The sequence below is a fragment of the Miniopterus schreibersii genome (genome assembly GCF_964146895.1).
Source record: "Miniopterus schreibersii genome assembly, chromosome: 6".
In the NCBI taxonomy this organism is placed as follows: domain Eukaryota; kingdom Metazoa; phylum Chordata; class Mammalia; order Chiroptera; family Miniopteridae; genus Miniopterus; species Miniopterus schreibersii.
In genome coordinates, this window is record NC_138107.1 from 52,281,250 (window position 1) to 52,306,802 (window position 25,553).

Sequence of the window (25,553 nt, forward strand, 5' to 3'; positions counted from 1 at the left end):
CCCAACTTGCTTGCCAAAATGGTAGCCCTGTTGGACTTCTGCTCCTTCCTTACACCCCTGATGGTGGCTACGGTTCCCAGCACCTTGCTGTTTGTTTTTAAAATAATATCTTTATTGATTTCAGAGAGAGGAAAGGAGAGGGAGAGAGAGAGATAGAAACATCAATGATGAGAGAGTCATTGATCGGCTGCAGCCCGCAACCCGGGCATGTGCCCTGACCGGGAATCGAACCCTGATCGCCTGGATCCTAGGTCGACGCTCAGCCATTAAGCCACGCCTGGCTGGGCCCCAGCACCTTGCTGTTTGAATCCTAGTCAATCTGACAAAACAGGCAGACAGGATAGATTTAATCTGGATGCAAGGAAAAAGCAGCCCTTTGGGTTTATACTTTAATAGTGTCTTCTTATGACCATATCATTGACTTTTTAAGGATACAAAGGATTCATTTGAAGGCAGAAGGAATAGAACCAGTGGAGAGAAACAGGAGGCTCTGGAAGATGGCCCAAGTATGAAACTACCTACTTTCAGGAAAGAATCTGGGCAAAGGACTTCTCACCACTTCTTTTGGCTGCTTTCTAAGTGGCATTTCTGTGTGTGTGTGGGTGGGGGATGGGTACTTAATTTTGGTATTTTAATGGAACTTCCTAGACTGTCACTGAAAACGATAATCTGAATTTTTATAAATATTTAGAAATACACAAGCATATTTTGCTGGTGAACCCACATGCTGATTTAGAGAAACAGTTCACCACATTTGTCTTCTCCAGGGAGCTACACCGGGGGAAAGAAGTTACAGTGTTTAAATGATAGGAGAATTTGACAACTAAAATACAGGCAGTCCAATCTGCGTCTTCAAGAATTGTTCCTTTTTCTTAATAAAGAACAAATGTAAGTGCCCGGCTGGCATGGCTCAGCGGTTGAGCATCAACCTATGAACCGGGAGGTCACAGTTCCTTTCTGGGTCAGGGCACATGCCAGGCTGCAGGCTCGATCTCCAGTCAGGGGCGTGCAGGGGGCAGCCGATCAATCACTGTATCAATCATTGATGTTTCTCTCTCTCCCTCTCCCTTCTTCTCTCTGAAATCAATAAAGACATACTAAAAAAAAAATTAAAAAATGAACACATGTAAGTCCCATTCAGGATAACAGGAAGCCCCAGAACCCTGTACGCAGAGCCCTGCGTTTGCACCACGCCTCTGTCTGCCACTTGGGAAGGCCTTCTTATGGAGCCTTATATGAACTTGGCTTGCTAGGCTACTAAATCCAAAAATTGCAATTTATCATTTTGTTTTCTTGTTATTTTCATGCTCCTGTTTTTTTATTTTCATGATCCCCGCCCCCAAACTCTATGAGGTTCTCTTGTCTGTTTTGCTTTCTAGAAACAATTGAAATCTAAAAGAACAATTTTACTGTTACTCAAATATCATTTCTGTGATCCTCAGTTTAGAAATCAGTGTATGTTAGCCTTCCTAGTTCTCTCTCTCTCTCTCTCTCTCTCTCTCTCACACACACACACACACACACACACACACACACACACACACACACACTCTTTCTGAAGTGGTTTTAGGCTCCCTGGAAAATGGTAAATGTTTCTGACGCTGCCTATCAGGCATGTTACTTAACACAATTTCCACTTAAAACGTTTCTTGTCTTTAAGATACATGTATGTCCTTTGTTTCTAAAACTAATGAAAGTTTCTTGAAGATGTGAGCTGTTTTCTGAAGGTTAAGGGCCTCAATGTCTGTTTAATTTCTGAGCTGCTCAGCATCTATAGCTATCTGCCTGCTCCAGGTATACAAATTCTTTAAAGTACCAGCTCCAACCCTGGGGTTCTTACTTATAAATGCCATGGTTTGTTCTGCATTTATCAAGAAAACTGGACTCAGGCCTAAGTATTATAGTGGCAACAATGCTGCTCAGGTTGTAAGGAAATCAAACCATATTATATTTGGCTTGGTTTCAACACACATATTACGGACACGTGATCCTTTCTCACTGCTTTTCCACATTTTCTTTAGAAGTGTGGCCTCACCACTGGCATGTCAGACAGGTTTTATTGATCACTCCTTTCATTTAGATCATCAGATCACCTATTCAGGCCATTAGTTACCTCCACATCGGCTCTTCAGGTTTTCTTATTTCTTCATGAAATTAATTCTCTGTAAATAATTTTCACAAGCTAGTCCAGATATCACTTCAGCTAGTTCTGTGTTAAACTTACCTCTGACACTCACCCAAAGCAGTCTATTTGAAACAATAATAATAAAATCTAATTATGACCTTAATGAACTTTCTCATGGTAGAGAATTTGAAAAATGCGAAGGAGAGGCTGAAATGTGAGAAGTTGTCATTGAAGCATCTGGTGGTGTCTACTGCTCACTGTGTCCTTAGGTTTGTATTTTCCTTTTGTTTGTTAAGAGCGCACAGCATTCATAGGGAGATATATCTGATTGCCAGGGGAAATTTAACATGGAACGAAACATTTGTAAGCACCCCTGGAATGTCATTTAGTCCAATATTCTATCTTCATCTAGGATCACACTGGATCATGCCAGACGGTTATTCCCAAAACCTGCTGGAGGAGAGTCACCAAGTTCCATGAGCACCCCATCCAATGTCTAAATGTTCCAATGCAAGCCCCAACCCCGCCTCAAAACAAAACAGAACAAATCAGCAATAAAAAGAACTGTGAGCCAAGATCTGAGTATTTAAGAGATCCCATTTGGAAGGCCCATATTCACAACCCATAGTGCTTCTTTTTAATTAAAAATTATTACTTAATGGAACACTATCCCAACTAAAATTTTCTCTAGGGTGTCTATAAAAGATAACCTAAATAACATAACACAATCCTTTATTTTTTAAATCCTCACCTGAGGATATTTTTTCCATTGCTTTTTAGAGAGAGTGGAAGGGAGAGAGAGAGAGAGAGAGAGAGAGAGAAACATCTATGTGAGAAGACGCGTCGATTGGTTGCCTCTCACACGCACCCCAGCTGGGGGCGGGGAATCGAGCCTGCAACCAAGGTAGGTGCCCTTGGCGGGAATCAAATCCAGGACCCTTCAGTTGAGGGTGGACACTCTAACCACTGAGCCAAACTGGCTAGGGCCAACCACAGTCTAAATAGCATGTCCTAATGCAGTATGTTGTGCATTGTAGTGTAAGTTGTGGGTCTTTGGAAGTGTAGACATTTCTTTTGGTGAAGATGAGGTTCTGACGTTTAAGAAACGGTGAAGAGCTGTAGTTAGTAATTCTGGGATTCAACGACCAAGTAGCTGCATTCAGCTGCCGCCCGGTATCACCAGAGGGCGCTCTTCTCTCGCTCTGAACCCAGTACTTCCCGCCGCCTCAGCTACTGTTTCAATTTCTGAATATTTCACGTTTGATAAACTCACCTAGGAAAATTCCTGCCCTGGAGAATATGTTATTCTAAGAAATGACTTTATGGGCTCTTATGCAGAAGACAGAGGCTGTCAAAGTGGAGTTCGTGGTGCAGAAGGGATACCGATATTGGTAACGTGTCTAGGACAAAGTATTTTATCTGAGTACTTCTAGGTCTTGTAATAAGAAACTTCAAACATGTAAACACACATTGCATTAAATACTCACACTACATTACTGCCCCATAAGTTTCTCATCCAGATTTCAAGCTATAAGAAATACAAACTTATAAAATTTTCATTGGAGATTTTCTTACTTAAAACTTAGAGATTATTTTTCAGGTCGGTGCTCTAGAGCTGCTTTCAGTGGGGGGGAGGGGTGGAGGCGTACAATTTAGATAAGATCTTTGCTGGGGCAACATGTAATGCAAGCCCCCAATTCTTCACATGAACTGACAGATTAAAGGGCAATATCAGATTTTAATTTTTCTTTTTCTAAAAATATGCCTCCCTCTATAGATACATGTACAAAAATATAAAGTATGATATTATTCTTACTCATAATGCATATCAATACTAATAAGAGTTACAAGAGATCAGATGAGAGAAATAACGGGCAGCACCTTGGAAAAGGTTGGCTGGGTCCCCGAGATAACAGAAGCAATTTGAAGAGACATGAGTTCAGAGCAGGTGAACACCTGGTGGTTCTGTCTTACGCGCCCCTTGAGGGGTTGCGCCTGAGGTTTGCTCCGTCTTCACGCCTTCAAAGGGACGTGGTTTCGCTCAGCCAGTCTCCGCACAGATGGCGTAATTACATGTAACCACCCACAGGCCGGAGCAGCTCTGTGTTTTCATCATTTGCAAAAAAGTATCAGGCAGTAAATGGCTCCGATCATTTCCCCTGGGGGCTGCTTGCCTGTAAAGCTGGTTTCCCGTGCTGTGGAGGAGCCGGTTTGTAGTTGTGGGACTTAAACTTACTCAGGTGCGAGGTAGTTTAGCTCAGTTCAGACCACATTTGGCTCCGCTGGCCTGTGGTGCGAGGAGTCAGAGCGGAAAGTCTCAAGTCATGGTGCTTCCTTCCCTGCGGAGCTGGCCCAGCTGCCGCAAGCAAGTGGGGGCGGAGGAGCAGAGAGGCCCGGCTGAACCCGGAGAGAGGTGAGCGCTCTCCCGCGGAACGGAGGCGGCTGCGAGACGGCCAAGGTCAGTGGGGATAGCTTTCCCCTGGTCAATAGCAACGATACATTGTATCAACCTAGAGTCTAAGGTCCCGGGTCCAGGGGCGCAGCCACCCAGAGCAGGCTGGTCTAGCGGGCGTTGGAGCTGTGGGAATGGCCCCGAAGTGGGATGACGAAAAGGCCGAGAGCAGATTAAGAGCGTGGTTGGGAAGAAATAGGTATCTTGGAGTGGTAAGATGGACCCAGGAAGGTGCCCAGGCCAAGCCTAAGGTTGGGGCTGCTTGCTCACTGGCCATGTGACCTTGGGCCAGTCACTCGTCCTCTCTGCACCTCCCTCCCGCCTAGAACAGGATGCTGACGCCGGTCCTGCCACTGTCATGGCCCTGTGGGGTGTTCAGACGTCCCGTGGGTAAGGGAAAGGGCTTTTTCAAATTCAACAATGATCTGAAGGGGCTTTAGGCTTAGGTGACATGGCTTATTGAGTAAAAGAATTAACTCCTTTTAGGACAATAAAGATGCTCCTTCCATTTGGGTCTAGTCTTGGGGCTGGTCGGGGCAAGTGCCAGCTGCTAAGAGCCAAGGGATGGGCTCGCGGTGCTGCTGAAGGTAATGCTCAAGGCAGGTGGATACAAAGTTGAAATCTGTGTATCCCCACAGTGCAACTCTGAGGGCTTCTCAGTGCAGTTTCCAGTCGACACTGTCTGCGCTGCTTCGTGGCTCTTTTCAGAGCGGAAGGCAGCCAAGACGCAGGCCTGTGGAATTAGGTGGACCCGGCCCAAAAGCACCCCCTCTGCAGGTCTGCAGGACTAACCCAGAGCGATTCCCTGACCTCTGAGGGCGGCTGAGTCAACCCTGGCCTTTGGGCGTGGAGTCAGAGCCAAGGACGACGGCAGGTCCTCAACATCATCGTGTGGTTCAACACTGAGGACTTATTATATACATAAAAATGAAATTAAAATACACATATTTTCTACGTAAGAAATTTATTTGATTAAATGACAATACGTGAAGATATTTTAAATACTAAGGCTCTATTCAGACAAAATGTAAATTTATTATAAAGTAAATGTTATCAATGTCAATGGCAGCTAAAAACAGTTTCCTATCAATAATGTGACTGTATAAAGCATTCATAAAATCTTCATGTGCTTTAAAACCAGGTTGCAAGTATAACACAAGAACCTGTCAATAGTACTTAAGTGCAGGTTTCTTAAGTGACACTTCCAATCTGTCATTCTACACAAGACGTCTGGGGGTCTGTGACAATCAAGTCATGGCCACCCTCAGTGGGGACACGTCGTCCCACACGCAGAACTGAAGCCGTGGTTACGCCACAACCTCAGGCTCCCTATCCTTTCAAATCCTTGGGAATCTGAATTGAGTAGGTGGGTATTTCTAGTCCCTCCAGTTAAGGATCATTAGAAAAAGAGGTTGGCAAACCAGGGTTGGAGAGGGAAGGGAGGGGAAACTGAGGCATGAGAAGGTCAGGGGTTTCTACAGAGCAGCTTTAGAAATGACCAAAGAAATGATTAAAAGAACACGACCACAGTAACAGTGACTCCTCGGAGCTGCAGCCTGGGGTCTGCAGGGAGGTGGGGACCAGGACCCTGAAGGTCGGAGCTGACCACCATGCCGGAGTTCCCGGCTGGGTCACCACCCACACGAGCACGAAAATCTTCACTGGAGGGCGAAGTCATCACCTGGGTGCACCAGGGACAGGGCAGAGTGTGTAGGTTCCATCAACTTTCCCCAAAGGTTTTTCCAGCATCCAAGTGACTGTTTTGGGGCCAAGATAGGGCCTGGGATGCAGGAATCAGCAGCTGCCAGGTATAAAACCAGAAAAGCTGCGGGTGTGTGGATGGAGGAAGAAGGGGTGTCTCCTTCTGTGCACACTGCTGGCAGCAGAGCACGAACGTGTCCAGTGACTCAGGTGGAACGGAACCCTAGGCAGGTACGGAAAGATCCCAGGAAGCAGAGGATGCTAATGACACCACAATCATAGAGCACCCATTATTACTAATTTAAGAGAGATAAACATCACCGAGGATCTCTCTCTAGTGTCTGTGCTATTCTTCTATAAATATAAATATTTATGAGGACTTTGAAAACATTACAAGTGATACACACATTCTGGTATAAATGTTACACTCCAGATTCAGAGCACAGACTTGATGTCACCGTTAAACATAGGTTTTGGGGTACACACAGAATAATTTTTGCAGACCATTTTCTGAACCTTGGTCACACAGCTAAGTGACCACCAGAAACACAGGAAGCATCTTACTGGTGGTTTTTGGCAGCAAGCATTTTTTTTGTCTGTGTATTTACGCCTTTTACAAAGATACACTTGCTCACTTGTATAAACGAATTTAAAGTCATCCAGGGGAGACCTTCCACTCAGCACTCCTTTCTGTTTCCTCTCTGCTGCTCTGCTCTCAGGCCTGCGTGGGAGGGCTCCTCAGTGCTGCGGCCCCTTCTCCCTGAGGCTCACGGTCTTCCTCAGAGGGCTGTGCTTACGAACAGTTTCATGTTTCTCACTCGGGCTAAGTGGCTCTTTGAAGATTCCTAATCTTGGGATCACAGTCTTATCAATGGCGCCGAATCATGAGCGAGCACGCGCACACACACGCATTTTAATAAAACAGTAAATGACTTCGTATCACCCCATGTTACCAGTGTGCTTTTAAAAATGTTTGTTCCCAGCACTACAGAAAATAACCTCCCAGCACACCCAGGCTGGTCACTGGAGATGACCCTTTCCTGTCTGAGGTGACAACACGGGACACACGTGAAGGTGGTGGGGCAAGGAAAACCCCAAGGTTCTGAGTGCCCACGGGACACGAAAGCGCGGCCTCGGCGGGGTCTAAGCTGACCGCCTACTTGGGGACGGGTGTCCCATCTAATGGCTCTACAGACGGCTAATTACTCTGATGCAGGTGCAGGCTGGCGTGTCCGCGGCCTCGCGCCACCAGGACAGGAGAGCAGAGTCAGCGCGGTCGCTTAGAGGGATACACGTGCCCTCAGGGGCAGAAGCGACAGCTCGGCCTAACGTCTCTTCACACCTGAAAGCCAAGGCTCGGCCCCTCGCCCGTTGCATTTCCCTCATTCCCAAGGCAGCGTGCTGAAGGGCGCTACAGGGGCAAAGGGGAACCAGCCTCTCCCGTGACGTGGCTACGCCGGCATCTGCTAAAGGTGCTGGGACCGGATTCCCACCTGTGGAGATTCTCAGGGAGGGACCGAGCACGTAAACTCACTCAAGTGAAATTACTAAAATAATTAGCTTTCATAAAAAAAGGATCTAGGAAAACGACAGAGTAGCTTATTTACCTTCTCTAACAGATACTACTCCTTGGCAAGATGCTTCTTTTGGCTCGGCTCCCCTGAAAATATTTTCATTTTCATTCTTAGCCAGTTAACATCACAGGGACTGACCCGGAGCTGGTTCCGTGGACGGAAAACCAACACCGAGGGGGCTGCTGCTGCACAGCTGGTCGGCGGGCTTCGCCTCGCTCAGTGCCACAGCCACACGGCCCAGGCCGACCGGCCACTCCAGCCCGCTTCTCATTTCCCAGCAGCCACGCGCCACCGTGTCCTAAAGCATGGTTCCGGCGGAGAGGAGAGTGCAGTGAAGGCCCTCACAGCGTTACCGAGGCCGGGCGCCCGTGGCACGGCCGCGTCCACCCTCGCAGCTCAGGCACTGGGTGCCCGTCACACGGTAAAGAGGCATCTATGGCTGGAGGAACAATCTGAAACTTCAGAAGCCTGACCACAGGATGGAGCTGCAGTCAGTCACCTCATTCTGTGCCCCCTGCTTGGCCACCTGACTCCCCTCCCCTCCCCTCCCCGCCCCAAGTGAAGTGCTTTCCCCACGAGGGTGTGTGGGAGGAGACAGCTCCAAGCCCAGGTGCGTGGCTGAAGGCTGACACCGAGCTCAGGGCTGCTCCCACCTGTTATCTTTCCAGCTTTAGGTTTCAGACCAGTGTATACACAGCATAATACAAGGGTAATGCGAGCGAAGTCCGGTGAGTTTTGTTCAATATCAAGCTATCTACACAAGGTCAGAGTAAGTAAGGCGATCTAGTGGGGTCGTGTGTCGGGCCCGGGAGAAAAATAAACACCAGTCGAATCACATCTCTGTTTAAAATTTTCCATCTAAAAAAATCAATTGAGCAAAGCCTGAGATTCCCTGCTTGTTAATGCTACTTCAACCTCAATTTCAAACTCACGCGGTTCATTAAAGCTTTCAAATGGACAACGCCACCGCCATGGGGAGAAAAAACTGCCTGTGAGCAAGACGAGCCACAACTTGGACGAGGCATTTGAATTGACAGAACGCTTAAGATTTTTTAAAGTTGCAATGACAGTGTATCTAGAAAATACTGTGAAAATATGTATCTCAAAATAGAGCTAAGTTTAGTCAGAAGGCTCAGGAAAACAACCACTTAAAAAGCTGACCAATAAAAAGGAGCGCTAATAACCTTCCCATTTTTGGCTCCCCCTCACTTTCCTGCCCTCAGACCGTGCCGTCTGGATGCCCTAGAGCAGAATAATCTAAGAGCGGTGAAAAAGTGCTGGTATTTCTCAGGGTGTCTTCAAGACAACTTTCGTCTTGGTAACGACTCTTCTCTCCACTCAAGGCAACTGATGGACTTGAAATGCTTTTGGAGACACAGGTTCGAAAACCTCATCGTCTTCTGCCCCTTCTTCTATTGGCTTCATTTTGGCCGAGGCTCGCTGGTGCGGGGACGACACATCTGTCAGAGACACAGGAAAGGAAACCACTTAATGTGCAGCCTGTCCTGATGTTGGCAGGATGTACCAATTTCAAGCTCCAACCAGAAAATAACGCCCCCTGGGAATCTATCGCTGGTACCAGGAACTGAGTTTCCCTTAACACTGTATTTTCAACTCATCGGTTCAGCAAAACCACCAAGTCAGGATGTGGAGCCAACCCCACTGTGTGCGCCTGCATGATATGAGCCGCTCAAACACGCACGGCTCCCAGCGGGCTGCCCTGAAGTCTGTTTAGACTCAGAATGTTCCTGCATTAAGGTCTTACATAGTGATCAGAGCCCCTGGAAAGCTGATTTAACTCCTAATTTCCCTAAAGTATTGTTTTAGTCTAAAACTACAAAACCTAACACCATCTAGAGCACCATCTAAAAGAACAGTTCTTGTCACCACCTGTCCAGCCACACCCTGGACTGATGTGGAGATGGAGAGGGGAGCAGGGGCCACACGGGACAGGAGGAGGTCCCAGGCCCGCAGGAGGGAAGAGCCAGGTGGAGGAAACGCGATCTTGAGTAGCAGGGGCATCCCAGGGCCTTATAGGATGCGACTTCGTCAAAGCGACCAAGCAATAAAAGAGTCATTCAGTGAGTCCTACCTAATTCACTCACACATTCACCAAAAGCTTACTGAGCATCTACCATGTAAGGAAACCATGCCTGATGCAGAAAAAAAATATTTTCTAAAAGTAAGAGAATGTATTATAAATAGGAGCACAGACTCCTCCAGGTGCCTAATGAGCAGCTCGTGTGACATCATAAGCATAAACTCCCCTCCACAGAGCTCCCACATTCAGTGTCAGGGTCTATCCGGTCAGGGTCTGTCTGCCCCACCCACACCTGTGCCGCATTCTTGCTGCCGGCTAGCAGGGCGGAGTGGCATTCAGCAAATGCTGAACTTGGGCTGGGCGCAAAGTTTATGACGGAAGAACCATGGGTGAAATCTGACTCTTCAAATGTCTGCTGTACAGCAAAGGCGAGTAGCAGGATCCTATAAAGACAGGAATCAGAACAGATCCTGAAGGAATTTATTCAGATCAGCTGTTCATCCTCGGCAAGAGTCAGCAGCAGCCAGCAGGGCGGGTCAGCCCCGAGAGCAGGCTGCAGTCGGCAGGGGGGTCAGAGAGCAGCAGGAGGCCCCAGAGCATGGGGCAGGCAGTGTGCACAGTGGTCTAGACCAGAGGCTCAGGAAACACGTCCAGGGTTCCAGTCCCCGCTCTGCTGCTTCCTAGCTATGTGGCTTGTGCTCCATTACCCTGCCTCTCCAGGCCTCCTCCGCGGCCACATCTGTAGAAAGGAGATATTCACAGGATCTGCCTTATGGAGCCGAGCCGCTGGGAAGATGAAACAAAATAGTCATGGAACGTGCTTAGCTCCGCAGGGTGATGGGCACATAGAAAATGTCACTATTATTAACAATACAGTCACTGCCATACATCTGGGGAAATGACGCTACCAGCAGCCACTTCTTCCCACATAAGCAGCTCAAAATTATGCAGTCCTAGGCTCTGGGGTAGCTTATGTGTTTGTTGTACATACGCAGAAACTGTTCACTTTCAAACACTTACAGTCAATTAAAATACTGTGTTTCTGGGAAGACAACTACTGACCAACTACAGGAAATAAGCCTGTATTAAAATGGCCCAAGAGCTTAATTCAGGGCACAGCACGGCAGAGTCCTCCCAGGCAAGGTCTGTGTATCCTTTCTGACACAGGGGACACCCAACACCAAACACAACCTCCAATTCACAGGTCCGCTCAAGTGGCAGTGAGTATTGTCTGTGTGACCTCGGGGAAGCTGCTTCACTTCTCTGTGCCTTGACTGCCCTATCTGTAGAACAGGGGTAATAATAATATGATCTACCTCACAGGCTTTAGGATGAATAAATGTCTTCATATTTGTAAAGTTCTTGCTTAGATCAGTGCATGGTATATGATAAACACTTTGTAAATATTTGTAAGTCAATCAAACAAGTGTATTAATAAGGTCTTTGGAGGGCAATAGCCTAAATAATTAGAAAACTTGTTAAAGTTCATCATGGCCCATAGGGATGGCAAAGAAAGGAAACGGCGCTTGCATTTCTCAGTCTGAACTGCCCTGAATGCAGCACAGTTGTTTTTTTTTTTTTTTTTTTAACAACAGGCCATGGCTTCCATCATATTCCTAGCCTCAAGTTATGATTGAGTCTCATGAAATATTAACTCAAGCTGAGAATTTGCAATCAGATAAAACCCTCAGAACAAACAAGATGGCGTGTCTAAGAGCATTAAACCAAATCAATAATGTAGAGCATTTGGACATAACTGTATGCCTCACATAACGGAAACACATCCAGGTTATTCTGACTGGGGGAGTGGGACTAATTGATCTCTAGCTTTGAAGCCCATCTATCAAACCAGGGGTGACAATCTGCATGTCCCAAGGCAGCTGTCTACACTGGGGACAAACTGTCCTGACCTCTCCCTGCCTCACAGTTGCCGCATCTCCCCACTGAGAGGAATGAAGAGAGGACCCAGGGCCCAGAACAACTGGAAATGACCCAGTGAAAACTTTCTAAGAACGTTCAGTTTCTCTGTAAAAGAACTTACGTTCTCCCCACTATATTTGCCTGGGAAATAAAGAGCTGCGGTGGTTACTAAACAACATTACAAGACAGTCACGTGAGAGTCACCCACAGTCCTGGGCTGGCTGCCAGGGGTCCCAGGGCGGGCCTCCTTCCCTTCTAGTCCAAGCTCTGGCAAGCTCACTGATCCCCAAATCCAACCCATCCTTTCCCTGTTCTCCTCTTGCTTTTCTTTCCACCTGGAATGGTCTCTCCATTCCCATCCCTCCCCCCCAACTTCCTATCCATTCCTCAAGGTGGAGTTCAGACCCAACCTCCTACTTCACCTGTCATCTTCCCTAATTCCTTCTGTGGGGGATTCTATTCCTCTGAACAACCACAGCCCTGACACAGCCTGCACCACACTGTGGTCACACAAACATGCATCTCTCCCTTATTGGAAAACAACCATTCTGAGGGCTGAAACCACAGCCTACCCTCTCCTGCAGCCTCTCAGGAGCACCCCTTACATAGCCAGGCCCTTGATAATTACTTAGTACATGAAAAAAATCCCTCCTCTGAAACTGCACCGGGACTTCAGAAAGCTGAACCTGAAGACATGGGAGAGACACGGGGCCACCACATTCAATCCCTGATGGATTGAACCCCCACCTACTAGGAAGGCACCAGCAACATTCACGCGCAGTCAGGTCTTAGGTTACAGTAAACCCGCACTATGGAAAAAGGCTGTTATCAGTACATTTATTCTGTAGCATGTTCCGAGGGAAATCACTTTCAAATAATTGGCTGATATGACAGTGCTCACAGCAAAGAGTACTGTCCACCAAGTAAACATCTGTACTATCATTTCTACTTTATACCCAGAAGCTGAACCTGAACAACATGTGAAAGCAAACAGAGTGGGGGAGCTGCCGTGGATGGATGCCTTTCTCACCAAGGGGTGAACCACTTCCAAACACATGCTGGCAGGATACACCAGGTGACCCTAACAGCCCCACAAGACTGCATTTTTCTGCTAAAGTTCTTTTCACATGGAGAGTACTAGATTCACTTTCATTTCAGGCTTTGTGGCTGGATTAGAACCCACAAGTCCCCAGGTCCCAGTTCCCACAACAGTGCCTGTTGCTTTCCCCAGCGGGCAGATGCACCTGAAGCTCTGCAACAGAAACTTGGCCCCCCTGTAACTGCCAGAAGCTCCCCAGTGACAGCTGTCTGCTCGAGCCCTTGATAGGAATTGTGGCCACAGAGAGTGCCCACACTCTGTAGCAACCTCAGCCTGGCCTCCTGTGCCCCCGGGGGACAAGCAGAACATTCACCTGGCCCCACTGGCCACCTTCACAGCCAGAAGAAAGGCAGACTTCCAAGAGCAAGGACCTCACCTGGCCCCTAGACCTGGTGTTCGCCAACCTCACCAGGAGACCTTGGTTCAGTGGAAAGACTCAGAGGCCATCACGACGCTGGGAGGAATCATTATTTTGTCCAATAAATCCTAACGCAGCTTGGAGTGTGCACAGAAAGAGAGAGAGAGAATTCTGCTCTAAGGGAACTATTTTACACCTCACAAGTTGAACATTAATAAATTCTTTCTACAAGTTTGCCTGGCTTTTTCATTAATTTTAAGCACTGGTGCATCATCAAATGTTTGCCCAGAAGGCCCAGTATCTTACCTGGACATGAGAGCATGAGGACAGGAGAGGGGAAGACAGTGAGCTTGTCTTTAGTTAAGTGCTTTTCAATTACTGTTGGCCCTCAAGGACATTACCATGAGGTCATGTCCCCTGAATAATATTTTTACTTTTCATTTATTCAAAATCTGAGAGAAGCATATAATTCCATATCCATAAATTTCCCAGAAAACTGATTTTTAGCCTTCTACTAAAACTACTTTTACAGTTGGGAGACAAAAGTGGTAAACTTTCTCCTTTGGTACTTATTATAATAAAAAAGAATTAGCATTATTTTTTGCTATTAGCTATAATCACCTTCCAATGGGCTCAGGCTGCCAATGAACAGAGTTTGTTATAAAAATATGCAAAACACATAGTCTGAGCTGCAATCCAGACTTATCTGGTGTGAAATTGTTAAGCAGTCATGTCAAGAGATACTGTTGCTTGGGGGATGTTTCATATGACACCAGGTAGAAAAAACTTCTGCCCAAAAGACTTACACGTCCCTTCCATGGATACCAATGCATCCAGAAGGCACAGCTGGCAGAGCAGAATTTACTGTGAGCTGTACCCCACATTCCCAGTGGGTTCAGGTGAGAAAGGGAACTGTAGCACCAGGCAGCAATTCTGAGGGTAAGAAAGAAAGAGAAACTCAACCTCAAAAACATGGGCTTGAGTAAATGTAGAAGACTGAGACCTTGAAGAGCCCCGGACACCTCCACTCATGCCAGCAGAGCACAGGGGAGATGACACCACGGACACCCACAGGGGATTTGGATCCGGGAAGCAGTCTTTCCTCCACAGACCTGTCCACACAGCAGCTAGTGTCAGACGGGACAGAAGCTTGCTATCGACACCCTTGAGGGATCTTTTGCAAAGCGCAAGTTGGTGGAGGGTGGGCTCAGGCTCTCGCGCCTGACTCTTCCATCTTCCTAAAGTCCCGAGTGAGAGAGCCACAGGAAGACACAGGATGTAAATTACGGCATAGGGAATATAGTCAACGAGGCTGTAATAACTACGCGTGGTGTCGGGTGGGTACCAGGCTTATCGAGGGGATCATCTCGAAAGTGATATAAATGTCTAACCACTATGCTGTACACCTGAAACTAATATAATATTGAATGTCAACTATACCTGGAGAGAGAGAGAGAGAGAACCACAGGAACCTTTTATACATGGACCAGGAAGAATTTACATGACAGTCAAAATTCCATTGTGAAGTAATGGAGAGTAGGGAAGAGAAATTGCCTTTGACAGCTTTCTGTCCTTATTAAACTTATCTCTACTGCAGTGTGCTCCTAATTCTGAGGCCCGAGAGCCTCTCCTAGCAGTCAGCGCAGACAGACATACCCGTCGTTCTTAAATCCAGAGGGAAGGCCGCCCTTCTAGGGAAGAACAAGCGGCATCAGTTTGATCTTCGGCTAAATGCAGCACCTCGATGTGAAGTTTGTCGAGTGACATTTCTCTCTGCTTCAGAAACACGCTTACTAAAAAGGAGCGGCACGTCTGCAAACTCTTCAGTATAATGTAAGATTTCCCCCCTCCTGTGTTAACTTTGATGACATTTCCTTTATTCCTTTCAAGGTGTTTTTATTTTTATTATCGTTAATCGTCTGGCCAACTGCTTTAGCAAGTGATTAAAAATCTTACAGGGGTTTAGCATTTTAGTTATATAATTTTTGATGAATGGGGATGGGAAAGGATTTACTGGCTTCTTTGCTAGAAAGGACTGTCATCCATTTTCCTGCCTTTGACTATTTATGTCAGAAAAATTTTGTTAATTAAAAAAAAATTTTTAGTGAGGTCATATTTTTGAATAAAAAAAAAATTAAGTTTGATTGAAGTTTTCTGAACAATGATGCTGAAGAGGAGGTATGGCCTTTGTATCTAATTCTCTTAGAGGGAGTCAGCACCGGCAAGGAAGTGCACAGATTGGGGCAAATGAGGAGGTGGGAGGAAGTGTTAGTGGCTCCCACAAGGAGGTTTCCTCTGGCCCAGGGAGTCATCCTCAGGCCAATTCCTGACTACTCAGAGGGGTGGTCAGGGCCCTGAGCTGCATGCAACAGGTCTGAGCAGCCAAGGAAAAGGGAAAGTCCTGCAGCCCCTTCCTGTCCCCAAGAGAAAGCTACAGGGATGCAGAGACAGTGGACAAACTCAGAACAGGGAAGGTGGTCCCAGGATGGCAGCCGCCAACAGGCCCGGAGAATCACCTGTTCAGGATGAGGCAGGGGGAGGGGAGACTGAGGAAGGTCTCAGGCCAAAGGGATCATGGAACTGATGAACTGCGGGAGTGGAGATATAAGACAAGGAAATGTAAGGATAAGGGGGGATGCTCATGAAAACAGAAAGCAGTATGAAAAGGCATGGTTCAAACAGGAAACCACAAAGAGATTTCAATAAGAAACGAAACAGATTTCACCTAAAATAATAAATAAGAAGCTAGAAAATAGGGGGGATATAGTGAGTAAGACGGCCTTACAAGCAAAGCAATGAAAAGAACTTTAGGGAAAAGAGTAAGGTCGAACCATGGAGTAAACTGTGGCATGATTTCTGCGTTGTGTACAAAAGCCGAATCCTTTGTACTTGATATTAAGAACAGTCTCCTTGGAACAGAACAGGAATCATGACATTGGACCCAAAAGGAAAGAAATGTAGTCACAGCCAACTATTTTGTTTTGAATATACATAATAAAATCAATATTTTTTTTATTTGCTTTAAATTCTGTGAAACAGCCCATAGACGAAGACCGACTTACAGTTACCAAAGAGAACAGAGTACTAATACCACTGAACTGTACCCTTAAAAATAGTTAAGATGGTAAGTTTTATGTTATGTGTCTTTTATCATAATTTTTTTTTTAAATGAAAAGAGGAGAGAGAACAGAATGTATATGCTCTCAACCTTGATTGTTTAAAAGTTAAAGAAGAGCCCCCAACAGTTTGAAGGCAGAAGGGGAAAGAATTAGAAAGGGCAGTGCTGCGAGTGTCCTCACCTTTAAAAAGGCTCAGAGCGGAAAAGAAATGGAGGTTTGTTGTGTTATTTAATGTTACGAAGGTAAAAATAAAAGAACAAAATCTAGTGACATCACTATACTGAGCAGACGAGGGAAGGGAAGTGAAAATTGAGTCAGGGGAGTAGATAAAGTTTAAGTGGCCACATCAGTAAGTAACAGCACATTATTGCACATTCTGGACAAAAATTGTTCCAATGTGATTGCTCCTGGGGAGCAATTAGTTTGGAGGGGTCAGTTCTTTTCACTAAAGATTTTAAAAAGATACTTGATATCTATGTGCATATAGTAACTGGAAAATTTTTAAAATTTTTTACTAAAAGATGTATAACTGTATAAAATCCCTCTACAGGCATCTTACAGATGAGAAAGTGCTGTGTGAAGATACAGACCACCGAAAGGATTGATGAGGGCGGGGTTCTGGAGACAGCACAGCCCCTACTGGCTGGGGACCGAAGACACAGAGGAGATAAATGTCATGCTCCTCAACCTGAAAGGGGAAAACGCAACACTGGGTGGTGGTGAAGATTAAAGGAGGTCAGGATGCATCAGCTGCTACAGCCGTGGTCAAATATCCCCAAACAAGTTTACGCTCACATGTGGGTATGGGTGTTTGTAAGGAGAACACCAAAGAGAGAACTCAGAATAAATTTCCACAGGTCTTTGCTTCAGGGCTAGCCGAGTGGCCCTGACCAGGCTTCTTCACCTCCCTCTGCGGCACTCCACCTGCCTGCGATGGGGGTGCTGCTTTTCACCAGCCATCTCCGTGGCTCAGAGAGCTGTTTGCGGCTCTTCCCCCCTATTCCTGCTGTCTGGTCACATCTCCTCTCCACCTGTCCGTATAATTCATGCAAAGCTGGTTGTTTGTGAGTCTACAGTTGTTCACAGGGGGAATGAAATACAAATCGAGGTGAGCAGGCTATTTCATGAAACCAGCCTTGAAACTAAGAATGCTGTATTGGCTTTTTGTATCTTTCCAGGTAAATAAATAGAAAAGAGAGCTGAGAGAAGGTCCTTATGTCAGATATGCTGCCAGCGTTTGTGGACAGAATACCAACCAGACGCAAGCTGACTGAAAGCTTACCTGGGCGACTAGGTCGCATGGAGTTAGTGGATGATCCAAAGCACCATCTCGACATTAATAACAAAAAATACTTGAAAAGGTTTTATTTGTCAGTAAGAACTATTTCTCTAAATATTTTATAGTATCTTTATAAAAATCATAAATGTTAAGTATAATTTCTGGGGGGGGGGTATAGATGGTTTAAACTAACGAAACCTTTAAAAGATGAGGTCCAATGTCCAGACTGCACTGCCTATATTGCCTCAGGATTTAAAAAACAAAAAACATGAACAATAGATTATTTGACCCCAATTAACTAAAATAAATTTCTGCAACTTTAAAGGAAACACATTATGTCCACCTGTTGCCATGACAGTGCCTATGTTCAGCACCACTGATGACGGATGGAGCTGCCAATGACCGTCTGTGTGTGTGTGTGTTTTACACATTGCATGTGGGAGCTAAACCTCATAAGGAAGAGAAGGTGTCAGGGTACCTGATAAGCACCTTGGTCCAGGGCAGGGAGAAGCAAGCTTATAATCCGTACGAGAGCCCTAGGTCCTCTCACACATTCTGAACACCTCGTCCCTTCCTGTCGCCCTACGACACTTCCAACCATGAAACTCAAGAACAGGAAGCGAGCAAGAAGAGTTACAGTGACTGGACTATGAGCTACTGAATAAACGGGTAGGAACCATTTTTTTCTTGGGCTATCTCGTTACTCCACCCTCTACCCTTCAAACGGTAACTTGATAGTAACAGAACCTGGGTAGCAGACAGCAGTGACCTTGCTCTGGATTCAGCAGCCGGCGAGGTGTAAACACAGAGCACAGCATAAGCAGTGGATCGGCGGAAATGTCTCTGAAGGGATTCCCCTAACGTTTCCCTCCACCTGTTTCTGAGCTGCATTTCTGTTGAGCTGAACATGTGCCGCGTAACACTGTGAAGCATGTTTGTAGCGTTATATCCCATACTGGTCACCAGAGTCTATGCGAGTCCCTAGATCTACCTACCAGCAGACAGGAAATATGAGAAATATCTTTATCACCACCAGGCGGATGCAGTCAACAAAATGCCAGAACGTAGGGGATTCTACGGCCTAGCTACTCAAAAGTGTCGTTCAGGGATCAGACGCAGAGGCAGTGCGTGGGATCTGTTAACCAGGGGACTCTGGGCGCCACCCCCGTCTGCATTAGAGTCTTTAATAAGATCTCCCCCTGATTCATATGCCCGTTTGTGTTTAAGAATCAATGTCCTACAGGATAAACAAAAAAATCCAAAACAAAACAAAAATGCAGAAACACACACACACAGACACACACAAAGAAGAAAGGGAAGCTCAGAGTTTAAAAGAGACTTTAGAGATGCATCAACCAAATGCAATGGGTACATGATGATTTTGATTTGAAAAATAATTATGGAAAAGTATTCATACGGGTTTTAATGTTTCTATCTACTTCTTTGAGTTAATGACTAAATGGAGTGATGTAAAAGTTGCTTAATTAGGAAAATATATAAATTTTTAATTTTTAGAGAGTAGCACTGCTGGTGATTCTGTGAGGACATGCGAGATAAAGTGAAAGCCAACCAAAAGCTGAAAGACTGGAGAATATGACTGGTAAATTTTAAATGTTTCTATGTCGAATAAGGCAGAACATTTCACTGAAATGGAAATTCACCAGTCTAGGAAACCCTATTTGCAGCACTGCTTGGTCCTAATGAAGGACGGGAGGAGGGTAGGTTTCTCCAAAGCAGCAGGCTGGAGGGGAAGGAAGTGGCTCTGGGCAAGTGCTACCTTCTCACTGAGTGTAGGTGGATCATCTGCAGAGCGGAGAATGATAACCGCGCTGTGCCTCCCTGGCAGAGCTGTCAGGTTCAAACGCAAGAACGGGGTGGGAGTGACCTGTAAACTCCAAAGCGCCAGTCAGATGTTATATGCCTTTTTGTCTTTTCTTTTTAAGACACAGAGGCAATGTGGTCTAATAGCATGGGCTTGGGATTCAGACAGGATACCTAGGTTTGTATTCCAGCAACTCCCTCTGTGGAACTGGAACAAGTGAAGAGCATCTCATATTTCCAATTTCCTCATCTGTAAAATGAAATAATACTCACTGGGATAGACCTGTGTTATCGGCAAAATACCTGCTTTCCCTCCCCCGTCGGGCCCCATCCCGCACAGCCCCTGCAGGAGGACTGAAGATCCATTCGCTAATGGCCGCTCCAGCCAAGGGACGCCTCTGGTCCAGAGGCATGAGCAAATAGGAATGAGTACAATTTGCAAATATTACAAAGATGACTCCAAATCTCAGCTAACCTCTTTTCCAGATTGCAACCACTTGTTTAGTCTTTCATGAAAATACAGGCTAAAAACAAATGCTTAAATGTATCACGTGTGAGAGTCTGGAGACTAAGAAATCCCTGAAAGAGCAGTAAGCCGTGACTATTGTAAAGCTCAGAACAGTGGCGAGGCTTAATTGCAAAGTATTTAACAGAAGGCCACAAATTTTGTTTTCCTAAGAGGAGCTAGGAACTATAGGTGTCACTTAGTAATGCGTTGAAATGGCATGTGCCACTTCTATGAGGGAGCTCCAAGAGCCATAGCATGATTCTACCATTCTCTTCCCTCTGCCATGAGGGGCAGTGACCCGGACAGTGACTGCTCCTTCTGGGTCCCAGAGTGAGTTGGACATGGGCCTGCGAAAGGACTCAATGTGCATGTGAGCAAGAAAGCAGCCTCTTCCTCACAGCTGGACATCTGGGGACTGTCAGTTAGTGCCTGTCATCTAGCAACAACCAATCTACCTCCCTCTGTGCACGATTATAGTGCATATTAAATGTGGTTATGTATGGAGAGTACCTGAAAAAATAATAGCTGCTCTTGTCAATTACCGTTTGTTCCCTTCTCCCCATTAGCATTCATGAAGCTGATACCACTGCTGAGAGCGGCTGCCAGGCTGTCCCATTTGCACATCAGAAACTCAATAAGAGCTTAGTCACTAGTTTTAGGGACCTACCATTTGCTAAAACCTAAGACATACTCAAAATGTGATAAATTTTGTTATTTCAGCCTAACAGCCCTAGGAGATTGATTTTGCATTCCATTTTACAAGGAATGTAATTTGTAATGGAAAGGTAGAAGGCATATTGACGGGACTGGCAAAAGAAAAATAACAGCCTTCAGTAGTTCTGAGTGAAAATATAGGCAAGGACACAAGAACTATCCAATTTTTTTTTTTTTTTTTTTATAATCCTCACCTGAGGATATTTTTTCCATTGATTTTTAGAGAGTGGAAGGGAGGGGGGAGGGGAAGAAAGAAAGAGAAAGAGGGAACAGTGATGTAAGAGAGACACATCTACTGGTTGCCTCCTGCACCCACCCCAACTGGGCTGGGGATCCAACCAGCGACACTTTGGTGAGCGGGCCACTGCTCTAACCACTGAGCATGCCGGCCAGGGCTAACCAGTTTTTAATGAATTATATGCTAGAGTGAAGTAGTAATTCATAATTAGTATCAGGGTCATGCTCAAGGCCTAACGTCTTTCATTCAACTGCAGGAGTGAAGCCAAGAGACTCAGAATGAAGACTAGTCAAAGGGAGCTGCTATGAGCGTGGATGTGGATGTGTCGGGCAATTCACACACATACACTAAAAAATATGCACACATATGTAGCTAGATACATCTGTATCAGTATGTATAATCTTTCATAATAAATCTGAGGCTAAACAATTAAATAAACAACATACGCAGGTTGTACATGTTGTTTGTACAGCAATGCAGGAAAGTCTAGTTAACAAGGGAACAAGGAAATTAGACGTGAAAATGGGACCCTGCACGGAAGGGCAGCACACTTTTTTACAAACACGGAAGCCGGAGTTACCCCTGCAGGGAACGACTGGATTAAACTCATGGACAAGAAAGAGGGAAAGAAACAGAGCAGGAGTTGTGGCCAGATCCAGGCCTGTGCTGAGATAGGACAGCTCCAGTCAGATTAGAAAGGTCGTGTGACTTTCCCCAAGGCACACAGCTAATAACAGAGCAAGAACCAGGTCTGATGTACAACACTTGTGATCAGTCCACTGAGCACCAGAAAATAGGTTTCCAGAGGCGAGTACAGTACAGATGTTAATCTTGAAAACATGTTTTAATTCTATTTAAACAACACACATAAGCTTTTTCCCCCCTAAAATGTTTTTACCCCCAAAATATTTAGATTATACAATAAAATACTACAGAAAAACAAAACTGATTTTAAGACAACAAATGCTCATGGTATACACTGCTGGTTCTCGGTGCTTCTTAAGCAAGAATGTAGAACTAAACAAAAGCAAGAACTACAAAAATAAGCTATTCTATAGGAAAAATAATTCACATACAATATTTAACTGTCATTTGCTTTCTGCTGACCTTTCTTAGTAAGTAATCACTATACATGTAATAAGATGAGTCCATTTGAAAATGCTTACTGACCACCAAACTGTTTCAATACATTTGGCATGCTAGTAGATGGCAAGCTTCAGTCAACCTCAGTTACTTTCAAAAAGTAACTCTGGAATAAAATACAACCATTTCCAGTTTCTTGTTTGTGTTACTCCTGAAATCTCCTTTAGGTCCGCAAAGCATTTCTATGCCCAGACTTTGCGTTGGAAGCTTACGCCAATTATAGGGCCTTATCAATCCTTTATCAGTTTAATCTATGCAATAGTTAAAATCCTTAATCCAATTTATCTAAAGCATCCAAAGTTACTAATGTACATAAACAGGATTGCTGAATGTGTATCTATATTTACCTAAAAGTTACTCTGGGTTAACATACATTTGGAAATATTAATAGTTTTTAGTTTGTGCAATGGAAGAATCTGTCTTTTTTGCTATTTCACGTGAATTTGTTCAAAGTTCTTTCACTATCGCTCTTGGAATAATGCGTAAAATAATTTTAAGCATTTAATTCTTAAAATAATCTAGCTACTCTCATCTTACTTACTAATCTTCAATACCTATGTCATCAGTGCACTTAAAATGTCTTAAAACAATCTAAACTATGGAAGGATCTTGCAAAACCTCCCTCTTGGTGGTGTGTGAATGAGGAAACTCACAGGGGTGTTGAGTGGTCTCCTTCATCCTCAGGGATATTCCATTCCCCAGTCACCTGTTAACTCCAGATGCTCACACTGAGACAACCAGCCAGCAGTACAACACCCAGCACTTGCTTGCTACCATTTTTAACACCTGGCTGGGTCTGGGCTTTCACCGGGACTATAATCATGAAAACAACAAAGCTGAGTATCCAGCCAACCATAAGGACTCTCACATTATCCCAGTGAACCAGTATTTAAGCAAAGTACGTGGCAAAATAAGTGAACACTTTCTGAAACAGAAATAAGAGTTCTAAAGGTGGATTTTAGCTGATATGCAATGGTGGGGGAGAAGCTAGGAAAAAATCGATTATTTTTAATGATACCTTTAGGTTGTCAAGTAGTTATTTGCAAAGCTATTTTTCTGATCCAAGTTACCATTTATTTCCAGTGACATCCATCAGGACCTTGGAGTAGTATCAGCTTTGGGATAACTTACGGAGAGAGGACGTGCTGGGGGTGCCCCGGAGGAACTGGTGAAGGCCGTCTTCGCTGTCGCTGGTGCTGGCTATGCTGTTCCTCATCTCCAGCATGGAGATCTGTGTGCAGAGGCTGAGCTGGTGTTCCAACTTTTTGGCCTTCTAAAATGCAAAGTTTCAAGATTTCTGATACCTATGGGACTTAGATCAGACATTCCCTATCAGTAGCATTTACTTTTCCTTGAAATAAAAAGACTACCTGGTACAAAGTGAGTGCCCTATAAGTGTCCGCTATAATTTTTACTTTCTGATATTACTATAAATACCCTATCATAAATTCAATATACTCAATAGCCTATTTATTAATCTTTAAAAAATAATAAGCACCACCCTAATTTGATAAACAACCTGGACAAGATGACCTTAAGAGAGCACATTCCTATACTCATAGTCCTTGGAGCACAGTACTTATAGTAGAAAGGATGTTTTGCAAGTTCTCGTCTGTGATCATTTTAATTTCCTTCTAAGCAAATGCGGGGAAATAAATATTAAATTGCAAATTGTTGAAGATCTACACAGCTCTGAAATTCCGAACTGAATTGCTACGGGCCTCCATCCCATACCCCTCTTGTCACTTGAGGGCTGCCTGGGAAAAAGTATGACCAGGAGGGTTTGCAAGACTGGAAGACCCCATGGTTAAAATGCAAACTTCTTGCTCACTGGGGTCTGTCAGCGGTTCTCAGTCTGCAACATCCCCACTGCCCTGCCTTCCCTGGCTCACTCCAACCCCCACTGCCTCGAATAACTCACAAACCACCTTCCTTAGATTTCTTAAAAGGCTCCTTATGAAGAGGACAGCACCTCACTGCCATCAGTGGAGGTCCCTGACATTTAGAGAACCTCACTCAGTAATGGCAAATGTGATAACTACAAAATATTTCCCAGCACTTGAGAAATGATTCCCTGAAGGCTCTCTAAAGAATAAGCATTCCCACTTCACTTAGCATGTGGCTAATTAATGAAAATTCAGGAAACTATATATTGCATTAAGTGAGGTGTACTTCACTATGCATATTTATTTAGCAAAATAAACACACTCAGAAAAACACTTACTTTATCATTTAAGGTGGGGTCATTCAACGAGTAGAGCTTATTTGTAATGTCTTTTCCTATAAGATACCTAAATATTTCATAAAGGAAAGGTTCGGATTCCAGAAAGTAAGTTAATCTTTCTCTTGACCAGCATAAGAATCTGCAGTTATCGTCTGCAACAATGGTGACCTGAAAAGAAACACAGAAAGAAAAAGGTACATCTATGTATATGAATTATAACCACAGTAATTTCGGGGAAGAGAAGAGCAGAATAATCTGGTGGATGCTATTACAGCAATGATTTGTCATACCAGTTAAATTAAAATAAGATCCATACAAATAAGCTTCTATAACTATGTGTAAAATTATGTTTAAAACCAAGCAATCTGCAGACTAAAGAAAAGCAAATTCTCCGGGTTTTGTTGTTTCACGAGGTGACAGAAGAATGGCCACTGTGTCCATAGCACTGCTACAGAGCGTATTAGGCTGATGTTCCAGTTGGACGTATAATTTATGGCTAAATATTTCTTTATACCCTGAAGGTTACAACAGAGGTTTAAGAATACAACTTCAAGCAAAAAAACCCCAAAAAACTGAGGTAAGATTCGTGAGACCAAGTTACAGATGAAAGGCCTTCTCCAGCCAAGTCTGCCAGCACACACTAGAGGAGAAAACCGACTCATGAATTGGTTTTAGGGCCCAAGCTGTTACTAACAAATATGGCTAGCGAGGGACCTTCTCTGATCTTTCAGTCACACTATGTCTTGAGTGTGATCTTTCAAGACTAGCTCCAATGTAGCCCACTGGGGACACACACAGAGATCAGTACTGGGAAACGATATCCTTTCCTTGAGTCTTGTGACACAGAAAAGTGGGAAAGCACTATAATTGCACTACATAGAGTTCAGTGTTCCTCGAATTAATCCTTTCTCCAGAGTGGGGGGGTCATGCCCTCACAGCTCAGGGTCAAGAAGCTCTTCCTTCCATGCAGGTCCCCTCCCTTCAGTTAGTACTTCTCCTCTGAGCTGCATGTGGCACTCATAGCACTGAATCCTGGCAACTGTCTTTCCTGAGCACAATGGCAGGAGGGGCTGTGCAGCTTCATGTCAGAATGTCTGTCTTTAACACAGAGTGTGCTCAGTGCATGTTTACTGAGTGAAGCAATTATCAAATGAACATGAATACTGCTGAAGGCAGTAACCATTTCTCTATCTCAACATTAAACCCCAGGCCTATCCAGGTAGGAAATTAAGAAAGG

General features: G+C 44.9%; 1 protein-coding gene across 3 annotated transcripts in view; it reads right to left on the reverse strand.

The window, feature by feature from the left end:
- Nucleotides 1-5,528: 5,528 nt before the first annotated feature.
- POPDC1 (popeye domain cAMP effector 1) overlaps nt 5,529-25,553 on the reverse strand; it is a 34,135-nt gene continuing 14,110 nt past the window's right edge. For all 3 annotated transcript variants that reach the window (XM_081140013.1, XM_081140012.1, XM_081140011.1), the window contains exons 6-8: nt 24,317-24,484; nt 23,224-23,365; nt 5,529-9,312 (exon numbers count right to left, since the gene is read on the reverse strand). In XM_081140013.1, coding sequence (XP_080996139.1) covers nt 9,191-9,312; nt 23,224-23,365; nt 24,317-24,484 — 432 coding nt within the window. In that variant the 3' untranslated portion in view covers nt 5,529-9,190. The remainder of the gene's footprint in view (nt 9,313-23,223; nt 23,366-24,316; nt 24,485-25,553) is intronic.